This window comes from Tachypleus tridentatus, unplaced genomic scaffold, assembly GCF_004210375.1.
Source record: "Tachypleus tridentatus isolate NWPU-2018 unplaced genomic scaffold, ASM421037v1 Hic_cluster_1, whole genome shotgun sequence".
NCBI lineage: Eukaryota > Metazoa > Arthropoda > Merostomata > Xiphosura > Limulidae > Tachypleus > Tachypleus tridentatus.
In genome coordinates, this window is record NW_027467777.1 from 5,913,637 (window position 1) to 5,931,689 (window position 18,053).

General features: G+C 32.1%; 1 protein-coding gene and 1 long non-coding RNA gene across 2 annotated transcripts in view; one reads left to right on the top strand and one right to left on the bottom strand.

Moving 5' to 3' along the window:
* LOC143241622 (vacuolar protein sorting-associated protein 26B-like) overlaps positions 1 to 10,688 on the top strand; it is a gene marked incomplete at its 5' end in the record, with an annotated part of 52,126 nt that extends 41,438 nt beyond the window's left edge. Inside the window, 1 exon segment of the mRNA XM_076484799.1 lies at positions 6,936 to 10,688. Coding sequence (XP_076340914.1) covers positions 6,936 to 7,007 — 72 coding nt within the window.
* Positions 10,689 to 11,708: 1,020 nt separating this feature from the next.
* LOC143241623 (uncharacterized) lies at positions 11,709 to 17,823 on the bottom strand. Its single transcript, XR_013022229.1, has 2 exons — positions 17,012 to 17,823; positions 11,709 to 12,058 (listed from the first exon to the last, which is right to left on the bottom strand). It is a non-coding gene; the product is annotated as an uncharacterized LOC143241623 (long non-coding RNA).
* Positions 17,824 to 18,053: the final 230 nt, after the last annotated feature.

Below are 18,053 nucleotides of genomic sequence, written 5' to 3' on the forward strand. Positions count from 1 at the left end.
TATAAAACACTTGAAGATACATATTTTAAGAAACCCAAGGGTTTTGTAATATAGGTATTCCAATAGCCAGGTGATTGTAATTTCTGAATCCTAACTTTTTAATTGTGTCTCTTCTGAATGTCATAATTATACGTCAGATTTATATGACAGTCACTATTTCATTAATTACAATTACCCTGCTTTTAAATTTTTTATTGCATGTTTGTTTCCCCATACATTTTAAAGGATGGACCAATAGTGGTGGACCCATCCCACACTGGAGAAGGAACTGTGAATATAATGCTGAGTTCACTACATTTGTTCACTAGTGTGGAATACATTTAGTAAAATGTACACAAAACAAATCAAAATATATTAGAACAACATTTGTACTCAAGATATGTCTGTGAATTGAAACAATTCATGTGGATGAGATTGTTAAAAGTAAGAATACAAGTTACATTCATTTAAAGAATGAAAATAGTTCTACTGTACAGCTTTCATAATTCATTTGCACAACCTCTAAATCCTCTGAAATGCATACTTACTGTGTCCTTGTGTACTGTATTATCTAGTATTTACTCTCTTTGACATTGAAATTAGCAATGCAGTGTAAAATGATATCCAGTACATAATCTCATATCAGAGGGCATTCTGTAAAGTTTGTAGCAGCTTTCAAATTTGCTCTGAATATTTATACTGATCACATTTTAAAACAGCTGTTCAAGTTGAAATGATTTTTTGTTGTTTTACTTCTTAAATTTAAGGAAAAGAAAAAAACCATGTGAGGAGACTTAACACAAGTACTTTGAAAAATCTTTAGATAGCCAAAAATAGATTGCATTTCATTATACATTAATAAGTGAAAGTGTGTGCAGGTAACTCTGATGAGAATTTGATCTATAACATGAGATACTTGTGTTTTCTCATGTGCCACATATTCACTTTTAGTATTTCTGAACTGAAAGTTCTTAGTTTACAATCTGTTTTCAATAATTGTATTTATAAATTACTTAAACTTACTACAGAAATGTTATGTTTAAATACAGTTAAGAAAATGTATAAAAAATGGTTGTTAGTGGGGAGACCTTCACAGACATAAAATATAGATTTTGTAATTTTTGCAGCATTGAAACAATGTTTCAGTGTTGTAAAATTACAAATCAATCTATATATAATCTGAAGATTTAGTTGAGAATGATTTACAAAGGGAGAACATATGTTAATGATCAGTCTCTTTGTCACCAGAGGTTTCTTTAACTGCTACAATTTCACCCTGAAGGAAATGTTTGATTAATCATTCTTGATTTTTTAACCCTTCCCATACAAGTAGGGGTCAACATTTTATTGGACTACTGTTCTCTGAATATATGTCTATAAATTTGTAATTAAATTGTGATTTGCAATTTAAATTTTAATGTTGTAAGTTATGGCTAAACACTGATTTTGTGTGTTTCATGTAGCACATCATCTTTTGCTTTTGTCCAGATTTTGTTGTAGACATTATGAAATGTAAAGTCTAGAGATTTTAACAGATTTGAAACTCAAAGTTCTAATATATGTAGACATTATGAAATGTAGAGTCTAGAGATTTTAACAGATTTGAAACTCAAAGTTCTAATATATGTAAACATTATAAAATGTAGAGTCTAGAGATTTTAACAGATTTGAAACTCAAAGTTCTAATATATGTAAACATTATGAAATATAGAGTCTAGAGATTTTAACAGATTTAAAACTCAAAGTTCTAATATATGTAAACATTATAAAATGTAGAGTCTAGAGATTTTAACAGATTTGAAACTTAAAGTTCTAATGTATGTAGACATTATAAAATGTAGAGTCTAGAGATTTTAACAGATTTGAAACTGAAAGTTCTAATATAGACTAGCTGGAGTATAAAATGTCATATATTTTCTATTTGTTAATATATCATTATATTTGTAGAACCTATCACAAAGGCTGTGTCCACCTTTTAAAAACTTGTTTATCTGTGCCTAATTCTTTTAAGTACATGTCTATAAACTTGTTTACCTGTGCCTAATTCTTTTAAATACATGTCTATAAACTTGTTTACCTGTGCCTAATTCTTTTAAATACATGTCTATAAACTTGTTTACCTGTGCCTAATTCTTTTAAATACATGTCTATAAACTTGTTTACCTGTGCCTAATTCTTTTAAGTACATGTCTATAAACTTGTTTACCTGTGCCTAATTCTTTTAAGTACATGTCTATAAACTTGTTTATCTGTGCCTAATTCTTTTAAGTACATGTCTATAAACTTGTTTACCTGTGCCTAATTCTTTTAAATGCATGTCTATAAACTTGTTTACCTGTGCCTAATTCTCTTAAGTACATGTCTATAAACTTGTTTACCTGTGCCTAATTCTCTTAAGTACGTGTTTATGAACAATTAAATGCTCTCCTTTTGTTAGTTTTCCTAAAGTATTTACAGAGCTAAAGGAGAAGAGAAATAAGACTTTTTTAGATCCAAATACAGCTTATTTAAGAATCTCAATATAATTTTGAAGTATCAGTGTAGTAACTTTTAATTTTTTATTTGAAAAAAGTACTGTATTTTGCAGCTTATAAGATACACTTTAAAAAACAAATACTAAAATTACTGTGTATCCTGTACATTGAAAGTCAGTGTTTTTGCTACATCTAGCCTAAACCTATTTTGATTGGCTTGATACTGAGATCGATTTGTTTTAATTTTCTCTGTTAATTGGTAAGCAATGGTATAAGACTATTTCTATTATACTGAAGTCAGCTTTTGAATTTGATTGGTGATAACGCTTCTAACACAATAAATGTTAGTAAGAGACATAATTACACTATTCTTTATAAATTACACCTAGTTGATTTCACCAGAATATGTTGTAACAGAGCTGCAAAGAGAGTTTTGGGCCACCACATGTTGAGAAAACAGTAAGAGCCTGGCATAAATAAGAGGTGAAATTGAAGATCACTCAGAAAACCAAACATAATCTTCATGAGAAAGTAACCAGAACTAGAAGATTGGGTGATGAATGAAAGGAAGTTTTGTAATTCTGTGTTGACAAAAACTAATGAAAGATTTTAGCAACTGCTAGCTGGTGTTCTTGAAACAACATATATGAAAGTAAGATCTCAGCATGTCATAAGTTTGTTATTAATACCAGGAATCAAATTATGAGCTAAGTCAAATTGGAAATATTGGTAAGGTCCCTTTTGATGTCCCTTGAAATAAGACCATGGACATGGTACAAAACCATAACTAGTAAGATGTCTTAGAGTGCAAAGGTCTCTATACAGTAGTTCTGTCATGCTGTTCTGATAGGAAAAACACTCACTACTTCTGATTTCTAAACAAAAAACTGCCAAAGCACAAACTTCCAGCAGGATGGATGAAATTGGGTCAATCTTTGACTTGTAAAAGTTTGGGATAGAAAACCAGCTCTGTTTAAGGTTCATAAAACTGAGGTGAAAAAAAAAGTTCTCATTTCAGGAGGTTTGACATCCCAACTGCAACCACTAGATGTATTGATTAATAAGCCCTTCAAAGCTTTTATGAGTGAAAAATGGAGTCAGTGGATCAAGGGCCTACATGAATTTATACCCACTATCTCAAACTTTTTTCTGAATATTACCTTCCAAAATTTGGGTGCATCTTATAAGCCACAAAATACAGTATATAAAACCTGCAAAAATTATATTTTTACATCCTCAATGTGCAAAATTCCATCAGGCTTTGCAAGTACAATGGAGAAGTAGAGAAGTTCATATCATCATAAATAGTAGAAGTCATTGTTTTCTATTTAGTTTTTATTTATTTTATGTTTTAAGAAAAATAACAAATTTAAGAATTGATTTGTAAATAGTAATAATAATAATATATACATATGTATTATATGTGATGTGACTAGATTTTACACAATACTGATGTAGTAGTACTAAGACTAAGAAAAGTAAGACATTTGTACTTTAAAAAGGCCAGTTTTATGGTATACAGTACAGTAATATGAACTGCACATAAGCCACATGATTTACAACTTGTGTGATAGGATTATTAGTTAGAGTTCAAAGATCAATAAAACAAAAAGTTAGTAAGTTTAAATAGATGTATACTTTTATGAGATTTAAGCTATTTAGAATAAACATATCTGGTTTCTTGTTACAAATTGCAAACATTCCTGAAAGAAAAAAAGAGTAGTTTAGATTTATTTTCTAATTGGTTACAAAGTAGGTCAAACTGACCAATCCTACATAGAGTTAAAGTTATAGTATAGCTACTTTGGTGGTTATGTAGTTGGTTCAGCACACACAGTCCCAGAGTCAAAGAGTTAACTGTTCATTTCTAAGAGTGATTGCTAGCAAAAGTAGTAGGTGTTTGAACAGTGTTACTTCTGTTTTTGCTTTACATCAAAATCAGCTCAGTGTCCTCTGCAAGTATAAACTTTGACATTCATCCTTCCACTAATGAGCATGTGTAGACAAACAGTGCATTGCAGAGTATCATATCTAAATTTCACAATGCTTTAGCAATATTTTGTGAATTATGAATCAGTCTATTTCTTTTCTGCAGGATGACGATGATTTGAGATAGTATTTAAATGTCACTACAGTTGCCAAAAGCTAATTAACTTATACATAGAAATTTATACATTTTCTATGAAAATATAACTAATGCTATCAAATAATTTTTGAGAATACTATTTCTTGGACAAATAAAGTTTCTTCTGACCTACATTCTATAAAACTGGTTCAGTTGATTTCTAAGTGTTACTTCTAACCTACATTTTATGAAACTGATTCAGTTGATTTTAAGTGTTACTTCTAACCTACATTCTATAAAACTGATTCAGTTGATTTTAAGTGTTACTTCTAACCTACATTCTATAAAACTGATTCAGTTGATTTCTAAGTGTTACTTCTAACCTACATTCTATGAAACTGATTCAGTTGATTTCAAAGTGTTACTTCTAACCTACATTCTATGAAACTGATTCAGTTGATTTTTAAGTGTTACTTCTAACCTACATTCTATAAAACTGATTCAGTTGATTTCAAAGTGTTACTTCTAACCTACATTCTATGAAACTGATTCAGTTGATTTCTAAGTGTTACTTCTAACCTACATTCTATGAAACTGATTCAGTTCATTTGTAAGTGTTACTTCTAACCTACATTTTATGAAACCGATTCAGTTGATTTCTAAGTGTTACTTCTAACCTACATTCTATGAAACTGATTCAATTGATTTCTAAGTGTTACTTCTAACCTACATTCTGTGAAACTGATTCAGTTGATTTCAAAGTGTTACTTCTAACCTACATTTCATGAAACTGATTCAGTTCATTTCTAAGTGTTACTTCTAACCTACATTCTATGAAACCGATTCAGTTGACTTCAAAGTGTTACTTCTAACTTACATTTTATGAAACCGATTCATTTCATTTCTAAGTGTTACTTCTAACCTACATTTTATGAAACCGATTCAGTTCATTTCTATGTGTTACTTCTAACCAACATTTTATGAAACCGATTCAGTTCATTTCTAAGTGTTACTTCTAACCTACATTTTATGAAACTGATTCAGTTCATTTCAAAGTATTACTTCTAACCTACATTTTATGAAACTGATTCAGTTGATTTTTAAGTGTTACTTCTAACCTACATTCTATGAAACCGATTCAGTTGATTTCTAAGTGTTACTTCTAACCTACATTCTATAAAACTGATTCAGTTGATTTCAAAGTGTTACTTCTAACCTACATTCTATGAAACTGATTCAGTTGATTTTTAGGTGTTACTTCTAACCTACATTCTATAAAACTGATTCAGTTCATTTCTAAGTGTTACTTCTAACCTACATTTTATGAAACCGATTCAGTTGATTTCTAAGTGTTACTTCTAACCTACATTCTATGAAACTGATTCAGTTGATTTCTAAGTGTTACTTCTAACCTACATTCTATGAAACTGATTCAGTTGATTTCTTAGTGTTACTTCTGACCTACATTTTATGAAACTGATTCAGTTCATTTCTGGATAATTTTTTTCTCAATGAAGTTAAATCTATTTTGTTACAATTTCTGAAGAATGTTCATCTCATGCTATGTGGATCTATGGAGCTCATGTTTTGACACAACTCCACATATTTAATCAATTTAGAACAATAAAATAATTAATAAAAATCTTCCTTGGCCGACAAAATAGCCCCTACATATAACTACCAAGATTTACAGTTGTAAAAACTAATTGTTGATAGACATAAATACACTAGGACCAAACAACATTCATAAATTACATTAAAAATATACAGAATTATCCAGATCATGGTGTTTGGTTATGAAACAATCAGTTATCTGTTTCCCAAGAACAGCAAAATATTTGGAATGAGTAACCAAAATGGCTCATAAACTAGTTAAGAAATTGTTTTGGTTCCGAAAAGCCAAGAGTTACATATCTGACATCCTTGGAATTTGGTTAAATTTATTTTAGTAATGTTTAATAAACATTTAACAATCAAATAGAATTGAGGTAAAAGTTGTAAACAGAATGTTTACTTGTTATATTTCTTTTTAAGCTTTGTGATAAAAAAAACTGAATATGTTTTTACACAGTCATAAAAGTAGGTAAGAAAGGTATATTTGTTGTTGCAAAAATAATGTCCTCTTTGTGTACGTTTGGTCTGTAATGGACTATAAAATAACATAGTCTATACATGTTTGGTCTCTAAAGAACTAAAATAACATACAGTCTGTGCATGCTTGGTCTGTAAGGTGATGATGCTTCACATAACAGATATGTATTTTAAATCTAAACTTACTTTAAATGATAATAGCTTGTAAGAATGAGTTTTTCTTTTTACTTTTGGTTTTTTAGGTGGATAATTTAGTGAAGCTGGTGCTTCTATAACTATTTGAGCCATGCTGTACAGAGGTAATGATATATTCTCTTTTATTTCAGGAAATAGTCTTGTGGAGGAAAGGTGAGAAAACCAGAAAACCAATACAACAGCCCCAGTCAGAAAATAAGTAAGGTACCACTTTAAACCCAGATTGTAATGGACCTAGTGATTTTCTAGACTCAAGTGTGGGTATGGGATTATAGAGAATAAACCTCCAGTGGTTGGGAGGGATTCCTAAAAAATGTGGAAAATGTAACTCATCAGACACTTCAGGCCAAACTGTCAGGAACAGCTGGCTGGCTGGTAGGTTAAGACGTTCAGTCCAAAGTCCTTGCAATGTTTAGATTGCTTTCTGTAGAAAACTGAAGAATTTCCAAACAGTATGTTGTTTCATTATTTTTGTCTTGGTTCAGATAGTATCAGATGGTTTGTGTTATCTGTGATTATTATTGTAAAGAATACATGTAATTTGAGCTTCATAACCATGGTTTCATATAATTTCCTTTATATAATAAGGCAAAATTGAGTATTTACTTCAAAGAATTGCAGGACATCTGTCAGTCATAGCACATGCTTTCAACGAATGATGAGTAAGAAAATTGGTTATTTGGTCTTATCAACTGATTTATACAAGTAGTTATAACATTCTATAATATGTTAGGTTTATAGTTAGTTACAAAACTGTTTAAAGTGTCGATGGTCCATAATATTTGCTTCCTCTATATAAAATACAAACTCTGAATGTTTCTTACAACTACTTTGTGTGTTATTCAGAACTGTTTTTTGAATATTAACAATTACTACGTGAGCTGTTAATAATTCATAGTAAGTTATTTTCCACACCTCAAGAACGTTGTGTATATAATGGTCTTGTAATTCCGTAATAGAATTTCAATTTTCTTCACAGTTGCTGAGTGTTCTAAGTAGAGCCACTGATTGTTAAACATTTATTAAACCATTTAATCATGATGATAGAAATAAATGGAGACAAAATATTCTTATATTTAGTCCTGAGTTGTGAAGCTCTAATTTGTTTATTCGTGAGAATGATACATATTTGGAATAACTACAGCTTTTTAAAAATCTTGCATTTTGACATTTCATGTGGTAAGATGCACATGTGCATTTTTAACATCCAGAAACTGTTAACAGAGTCTTCTCAGACGTCAAAATTACAATGTATATCCAGTTTTGGTTTCCAAATGAACTGATAATATCAAAAGTACAGTATTTTCAGATATGATAGAAAATACCATGGAGTTTGTATTTCTTTATTCCATAAATTATGTTGACTTTCTTGAATATTTGTAGCTTTTAATATTTAATTTGTGAATTTTTAGTTTTTACTTGATAGGTAGTAATAATAGTGAAAATAACAGATATTTTTACATAACAGTCTGAACAATACTAACCAAGTAACCTGTATGCTACATTGTATTGATAATATCTGTTTATTATAACTAGTTTCCTAAACTTCAGACACACATCTCGGCTGTTAAACAGAAAAGATATAGTTTCAAATAGTCAAGATCTTAGTTATAAGCTGTGGGTTTGTTAGAACAGTTTATACTTGCCATTAGATGGGTTTTATATGTCTGTGTCAAGCTAACACGGTGCACCTCTATCCCCGACAATCATTACACGGTAGGGTGTACAAGAAATGTCGGAGTGTCCTTGTATACTAAAGTATTTTTTGGGCTGCTAAAGATATTTTTAACATTTTTGTAGCATACTAGTTGTTATATTAATCATAATTTTATTAATTCTTGTTTTTAGAATATTATTCACCATAAAGTTAAGTATTTGTGTTAGCTGACCTTATTTGTACAGGTGAGAACTTATTACAAAAAGGAGTTTTTTGGTTTTTAAATTAACCTCTAAGATAGCACCTTGACAAATATTAAAATTTCCACATACATGTAGCAGTTACATCACTGTAAAAGTACTGTGTAAATATGATATGTTATAAAGTACTAACATTACACTGGAGTGAATCTAGAAATGCTTTCTGTAGCTCTAACAACATGTGGTTAAAGAATATATACATTATCAGGTAAATTCTGTAACCACTAACATGTGTATAAATAATATATGTGTACATTATTGGATATAAATTGTTGTAACTGTTGTTAAAAAACAGCATAGCTTGTAGGATTCAGTTACGTAGTAATAAATATTATCTCCTAAGCCATGATTATAAGCAACATAACTAGGAAGGTTATTACAGTGAAGTAATACATGAAAATTACTTTTACCATCTGTGTTTTGGGGCTGAATGTTTATTTATTGTGATTAGCATTACACATCAGTTGTGAAGGACAGTGGTTTGCCAGGACTGTTCGTGTCAATCACAGCTTCATGTTCATTTGAAGGAAAAGTAATTTTTCATTAAACCTTTTAGAAAAGTTGAAAAACCTGTACATTTGTAATATACAACTCTGAAAGAAACAAAACATTCACACTGAAGAAGACACTGGATGAATGTTAATTGATTTTTTAATATAGATATGTAATGAACAGTAAGAAATCTGTAAGTGGATAAAATTATAATCTATTATTGAGTTGCTAAAGTAATATATTCACTAGAGAAATTGTAAAAACCAACAACATGTACACTAGTATGTTGTACATACCAATAGCTAATGTGAAATGTTAATTACTACCAGTGCTCATAACTTTTAATATCATATGAGAAGCTGTGCTCAGTGTGACTAGTATTGAATAGAATCTATACTGTAATGGTTTTAACAAGAACTGAAAACTTCACAAATATTTTTTATCAAGTGTGCTAGTTTGTGTTTGAAGTTCTTACAGAATGAATAGACTGCGTATAATGTTATCTTTGTTTCAGTTAAACAATATTCATTATACTTTGATCACCTAAACAAAACTCCTTTATATTACCAAACTGTTGTAAAGTTCTGGTGAGAAACCAAAACTTTATTAAGACAAAAGGATTTCTGTTTGTTGTTACACATCACAGAAACTTTTTCAAAATGTATTATATTTGCAATCATTAATAACACGTTTCTTAAACTAAATAGGACCTATTATGAATTAACATAGCTTGATCAAAATGGTAACAAATAGTTTTTCAGAATTCAAACTTGTAGCTTCCAATAATATTTTGTATGCCTTGTTTTGTGACACTGATATTTTTAGAACATGTATTGAAATATGATAAATATAATCTCTCTCTGTAAAGAAATATTACTGTGGAAATTTCTTTGTACTGCTTTGGTCATCTGTTAAAACCACTGAGAGTGTAATTTCTTCAACGTATGTTTTCAGTGTTCTGACATAGCTGCTCTCTGCATGAACCTGGTATGTTTACTTATCTTCAGTGTAGAATATTTGTTTGAAAAGTTTTTAATTTAGTAACAGTGTTTTGCACATTCAGCATTTCATTAAGCTTTTGGCATTAGTGTTGAACTCCGTATTTTGTAACCACATGCATTTGTTTAGCATCTGAAATTGTCTTTTTCATAAATACTGTTCCCACTTCAAAGTTTAAACTACTGCCTAACTTACAAAACTGCTAACTTGTTATAGTACACCACTTGCTATGTCTTGTCCCCCCTTTATGATGATGAAGCCTGCTTACCATATGTATCCATAATGCCTCCCCAGTAATTAAACTAGCTGTTTTTGTTAGATTGTTGTTCTGTTGATTTTGGTTTGTGGACTGACCTCTGTATCATACCTGATTGATGATGTAAATATTGATTGCTGAAGTTGTGCAAGGCTAAATCTGAAAGTATCATTTTGAAATTGTAAATCATAAAAATATTAATAAAGGTGATTAAAATATATGATGTATTTGTTTAAATAATATTATGCTGGTCTACTACTGTGATTTAGTAAAAATGTAATACTGTAGTGAGAAGAATGCTTCATAGCACTAACTCAGCATTCTGGTCATATAGCAAGGAGTCAAGGAAGGGCAGTGTTAAAGAAAGCTTGCCTGCTTACATGGATTATCCTTCACCATTTCTGCAGTGGCTCCTGTGGAACATTGAGAGCCAGATGGTAGTGGGTGGTTGATGGTTAACCATGTTTGCTATTAGTTGCATGTTCTGCAGGAAATTATTACCTTGAACCCCTTTCAGATGACTGTGGTCATCCACTGATTACCTCTAAAAGTAGTTTCTTTAGTGATTATATATTTTAAGTTTACATATTTGGCTGACCTGACCAATTGGACAATTTATCTTTCTTTTCAAACCTAGAGTTTTACTGTTGCACATCAAACTTTTAACCACTTAAGAACCTTGTTCTTCAGTTAGCCAGTAATGATGTCCATTCTTGTGTGTGCTGAAACTTTTCTTCAAGTTTAACCTGTAATGCAAAAAAAAACTACCAATATATAACCACCCCATGTCTCTAGGTGCTGTTTGATGCAGTGGAACACTTGGCGGAAGATATACGTTTTAGCTGGACAGTTAACACTTATTGTCAACCTGAAGTTCAGAAATATGTAATATGTTTGTTGTGTATTACAGTACTGATTTTAAATTCCTCATTTAATCTGTATGTGTGCAAGTTTGATGTAATAAGTGATTCAGAAAGCAAGTTTCTCATCCTAGCTGCTGTTTTACCTTTGTTCTGAATATGGGAAACATTCTTGTAATGTTGCAAATTGGGATCTTATCAGAAGTGTTCTTCAGTTGTAGGCAGGCTAGGTTCAAAGTTATGACCTCACCCGCGTGTGTGAAAGAGAGTTACCAGGTGTGGATATTGGTAGGTGCTGTGTTTCTTCCTAAGACAAGCCATCAGAGAGGAGACATACAGAATCCATATAAATGATAATATTCACTCGGTAAAATCAAGAATACTATATACAAACTGTGTTTTATTAAACGTTCATTCTGTATTTTAATGCGTGTCCAATCTCATTTATACAGAGATTTTGCATTATTCCACAACAAGCATCTTGCCAGGCAACCTATCCCAATACTCTAAAGTTTATTCTGTTCAACAAGCGTTGAAAAGAACATAACACAGCAGTAATGATATTGGAGTTATCTGATGAACAAGAAAGTTTCATTATGCTCTGTCTAGAAGAATAACTTTGGAGATAAATGCCTGAGTTGTACCAATAGTGTACCACCTAATGGGACAGATACATCTGTTTTTTTCAGACAAGATGGTAACCAGCTTGGCATAGAGCCGAGTTTTATTTCTGAATAATAGACAAAATTGTTTGTTAAACAAAAAGTAAACAAACAAAATGGCTGTCTTTTGTTTTTAATATTTTGAAACTATAATAATACCTACACACACAAAATTTTTACTCACAAATACAAAATGTTGTCTCTTTTTCTGCTTTTATTTAACTCTGTCTTGTTCAGGTTTTGATATCATTAAATTGTTAAATATGTGAAACATAACTAATAATATGACCTCACACATGCATATAAACTAAATATATAACTGCATCCTTGTAGGATTTAGACCTACCACAGTTACCCAATGTAAATTTATTCCAAATCTCTCTGAGAAACAAATTCTGTATTTTACTAGTATTTGTTAAAAAGCACCTTGAACAAATTACATCTTCATAAGACTACAACAGTGGCTAATGATTCATCTATAATTAAAAGGGTTATATTTATTATTTAATGTCTTATTTCAGATACCATTTTGTAATCACTGATGGTTAGTGTTTACATACTTTACAGTATCCATTATGTTTCTCATAAATTACTACCTTATGCACGTGTCAGAAACTTGACATTGGACAAAAACAATTATTACTAATAGGATAAACACTTGTAGTGTGTCTACAAGAAGGTTAATTGTAATAACCCTCAGCTATCTTTAGATTTGTTAACCAGAAGGTGTAACATACAAAACAAATCTTACTCCGCTCCACTATTAAAAACTGTTCTCGAAGCTATTATTTACTTTTATCTAAGTTTAAAATATTGACTGTGGAATATCAGAAAAATCAGTTCAGAATAACCTGAATTATTAGTACTGAAGACCAAAACTAGCAATAGATGCTAAATCTTAAAGTGAATATGACTGGAGAACCAAACTGCCATGTCTTACAAGGCCATGCATACATACAGTTACGTGTTTATACAAGATACGTCACTGGTGGAATATATTTTAACTTTAACTTCCTTCTCAAGATATTAAAATCATACTTAACACTAATTTATGACAATCTCTGAATGAAATTTCTTTTATGGCCAGATGGTTAAGGCACTTGAATCCGAAGGTCATGGGTTCGAATCCCCCTCACACCAAATATGCTCACCTTTCAGCCGTGGGGTTGTTATAATGTAAAGGTCAATCCTGCTATTCATTGGTAAAAAGAATAGCCCAAGAGATGGCAGTGGGTGATGATGACTAGTTGCCTTCCCTCTAGTTTTACACTGCTAAATTAGGGACAGATAGTCCTTGAGTAGCTTTGTGCAAAATTAAAAAAACAACAACATATCCTTCTTGTATAGTTATCATCACACAAGAAAAAAAGAAAATCAACTGTCATTTTCTCTACCAAAATGACTAGGTGTGGTAATTGCCACAAGCTTTCATAAGTATGTAATTTAGAATAATAATGCTTTCAGAATTATGTTAAAACAGGAGTTCAAAATTTTCAGAGTAATTGTTGGTAGTTTGATTCACATAACCTTGTGAAAAGAAAATAATTAACAGCCACAAGTAATGTTAATTAGGAACATCTGGTTCAGTACATTTGTATTATAAAACCTTATCTACAAAGTTTAAAAAATAATTAACGAAGGAGAGTAACCAATAATACACACACTAAAAAAGTCAAATGTTTAAAACAGGAAGTAAAACCTTGGTTATGTCAGACAAATCAAACTAAGTTCAGTTTCTAAGAGTACAGCTGTTAGCTGGCACATGAGGCTTAAGGGCTCAATCTGATTCAAGAAAGAGCATGTAATGACACTTTAACATTCCAGGTGGGGCTAATGACTTATGAAGGACAGAGAGAACTAGGGTCTCAATTTTTCTCTCTTCTATTATCTTAAAGTATTCAATAAAGCCGCCTGACATAAGATAGCTGTGGAAGTTTCAAAGCACTTGCCAAAGAGAGCCAGGTCAAAAAACAATTTCATTGTCACTTTTAAATGAAGTAGGTTCCACCTCCATGCAATACACCATTGTCAATATGTGTGCCATTTCAACTATTAAATCTCAGTTGAAGAACAAAAAGACAGACAGGTGCATAGTGACCTTACAAATTAAACGCTGATGCCTTGTGAACGACTGCATGACTCTAAGCATTAGGATGGTTGGGTGTATGATTCTGGATCATGGCTGCTTTAGAGGAAGTGGAAAGGTACCATGAAAACAGAAACCAGAGTTGATCTAATCATTCTGGTACTACCAACAGAATCCAGCAAGGAGTTGAATTAATCACAGCTAACATACAAATTATTTGGAAAGCATAGAGATGCATTCCCATCCAGTACTGACTGAAAACATCCATTGCCACTGCCTAAGAATGAAGTATCAGAGATCAAAATGCTGGTAGTTAAGTCACAAGTGACAAACACATCGATTATCAGCATCCCAAATGGAACACATCCAATGCAAAACCTTGAGATGCAGCATCCACAATGTTATGAGAATACAGTTTGGTCAAGACAATTGATCTGCCACCAGATTCATCATCCTAGCAGAGGAACACCTATCAGAGAATTGTTCCAATCAAAATGCCACTTGAGAACGAAGATGTTGCTAAATACAGAGACTAGCATCGTTGTTCATGATTTTTCAGTCCCATATGGACAACTGAATGAGGAATACATATGGTGCCTACCCCCCAAAAAAGAACCATCCATGCAGTTGAAGGGGGGCATGAATAAGTTAAACTGTCTGTTCCACAGGGTGGAGCCAGATAGGAATCAGCTAAAGCCAACTGATATACAAGTTGAAAAAACACCCAGAGGGACAATTTATTGTATTTGAGTGAAGATGGATTTCTTGGTTTTGATAATAAAGCCTGCCTTAGTTGCTTCTGAAGATAGAATCAGGATTTAACATTCTTCCAACTGACAAGATGGTACCAACAGTAACCAGTCCATACATGTAATGGTGTGAGCACAGACCTTAAAATGGAGGTGACAAGAAAGCACTTGTACAATTTAGTGGAACATATATGGTGCCAATGTGTGTCCAAAGAGCAGAGCCCTGAACCACAGCACCTGACCCCTGTACACAAAACACAGCAGTATGATGATTCCACTATGGAAGCATGCACTTGATCATCCACAGTCCTGACAAGAAAAGTGAGAAATAACTCCATTATGAACTTTAGAGGATGTAGGAATCGATGTAGATGAAAATTATTGACAACTGAATGCCAAAGTCCTGTCTTTTGGACATAACTAAGAGATAGGAATAAAACCTTGGAAGAACTTGGATGTCTCTCTCCGTTACTCCCTTGACAAAAAAATCTGATAGTCCTGGAATGAAGTTCTGAAACCCAAGGATCTTTAGAAACACTATAGATTGAGTGGATAATAATGGCAAAGATGTGAAATGAATGGCTAATCTTAAAGCAATGACCTGCTGAGCCACGGATCCAAGCTTTTTCACATCCAGAAATTCTCAAAACAGACCCCAAAGGCATATAATAATCACTGCTGTCCTAATGGCATTTTGACCAAGTGGAGAAATCTTGTAGATATAGTCAGAATCTATTTTTATTAACAGTGCAAGAGGGGCTGATGACAGGATTCATGACACACGAATAGGGTGGAACTACAACTCCCTGTAGGAACTGAAGAAAGTTGAAAATCCAAAGACAAGGATGAATGTATATGGGCAACATCAACCCTAGATTATCAAGACTCTGGAACAACTACAGAAATCAAGGGTCGAAAAAGGGAGTCTCACATAACTCATGGAAGGTAGAAGCTGGTAGATGAACACCCTGTAACAAGCGTATCTCTATCCAACATACAAGCTAAGAGACTAGGGAAAGTGCAGAAACTGACAACTGAACCATAGTAGATGCTAACGATAATTTGGTGAATGCAACAAAAGTTAGAGGAATGATAAATATCTGTGCATTATTGTTAGGGTCAGACAAGTCCTAGAAAATTGTGATCCATTTAGGTTGATCATAGACTGTTTTGGAACTCTACATTTTCAGCATTGGGACTATTCTTTGATTCTAAACATGCACCACGTGGTGGTAGGCTAAGACATGTTCTGACGAACATGGCAAACAAAACATAGCTGTCCCTTCAGGAAACTGAGCAGTAAACCTTCTTGCATGAACCAAAATTTCAGTGGATGGAAGAAGAACTAGATGTCTGCTATCAAACTCAAAAGTCACAGAGAAAGACCCACAACATCACATGTCCAATCTATACCAACAAAAAGGAGATGACAGAATAAAGAAAGGTGTTGAAAAAACAAATCTAAGTTCATTCCAGAATGTCCAAGATTGCTCATAAGTGTAGCCTCAGAGCCCAATGGAGAAATGCCATCAGACTGAATTCACATCTCCATCTCACTACTAACAAGACCATGGAGAGTCTCAAATAAGAGTGCCTATTGGCTCTTTGGCTGTTGAGTGATGTTAGACATCAGAGGTGGAATAGAAGTTAGTTGATCTGCCCCTGTCAGAAATAGTAAACTGGGAATTCATGCCACATGTTGGATGCCAAAAAAATATATTTTAAGAAAATCAACAAGATAACACAAAGGATACTCAAAGTATCTTCAATAACCACATTACACAAAAACTAATCAACAAAGAGTTATAGCATTATTAAAATGAGTTATTTATATAGCGTACCACACAGGAGAGTGAATTAATGTAGATGCTGAGTGTCATGAGAAGAATATGCTATGGGGAATAAAAACACTCACATAAGACAAAATGATCTGTTACTCAGACCAAACTTTTCAGGACCATAAGTTATATGATCTGTTACTCAGACCAAACTCTTCAGGACCATAAGTTATATGATCTGTTACTCAGACCAAACTCTTCAGGACCATAAGTTATATGATTTGTTACTCAGACCAAACTCTTCAGGACCATAAGTTATATGATTTGTTACTCAGATCAAACTTTTCAGGACCATAAGTTATAAAAATTGTTTTACCAGAAAATCCACCAATGAAATTTCCAAATTACCTGATAATGTGTTCACATCTGTTTCTTCCTCATTCTCTGGTACCTAAAAAGGAACTGGAAGTAACAACAATAAACAGTGATAATACCAAATTTTGAGTCTACTACACTTTTCTTTAATAACATTTGATTTTTATGGTTTTTCTCTTAATCTCACAATTAATATTCACCAACCAGAAGTAAGCATAAAGTATTTTAATGTGGATATATTCTGTAACAAACATCCTCACTAGATCATTACAAGTTGGCACCTGGATCAATAAAAAATTTCATCATATCTAGAATTCATACCAACTGCATTTACCCAAAAACTGTAATGGTACTATCAACTAATATCACCAGTACGTACAAGAGAAAATACCTTAAAATAGCAGCATTAAGTACCAATATCTCAACTTAAATAATTACAACATACACGAGAGAGTCTGTCACCAAAACATACTTCATAATTATAACATGCACGAGTCTGTCACCAAAATATACCTAATAATTACAACATACACAATAGAGTCTGTCATTAAAACATACTTCATAATTATAACATGCACGAGTCTGTCACCAAAATATACCTAATAATTACAACATACACGAGAGAGTCTGTCATTAAAACATACCTAATAATTACAACATACACGAGAGAGTCTGTCACCAAAATATACCTAATAATTACAACATACACGAGAGAGTCTGTCATTAAAACATACCTAATAATTACAACATACACGAGAGAGTCTGTCACCAAAATATACCTAATAATTACAACATACACGAGAGAGTCTGTCACCAAAATATACCTAATAATTACAACATACACAATAGAGTCTGTCATTAAAACATACTTCATAATTATAACATGCACGAGAGTCTGTCACCAAAATATACCTAATAATTACAACATACAAGAGAGTCTGTCACCAAAATATACCTAATAATTACAACATACACGAGAGAGTCTGTCACCAAAATATACCTAATAATTACAACATACACAAGAGAGTCTGTCACCAAAATATACCTAATAATTACAACATACACACGAGAGTCT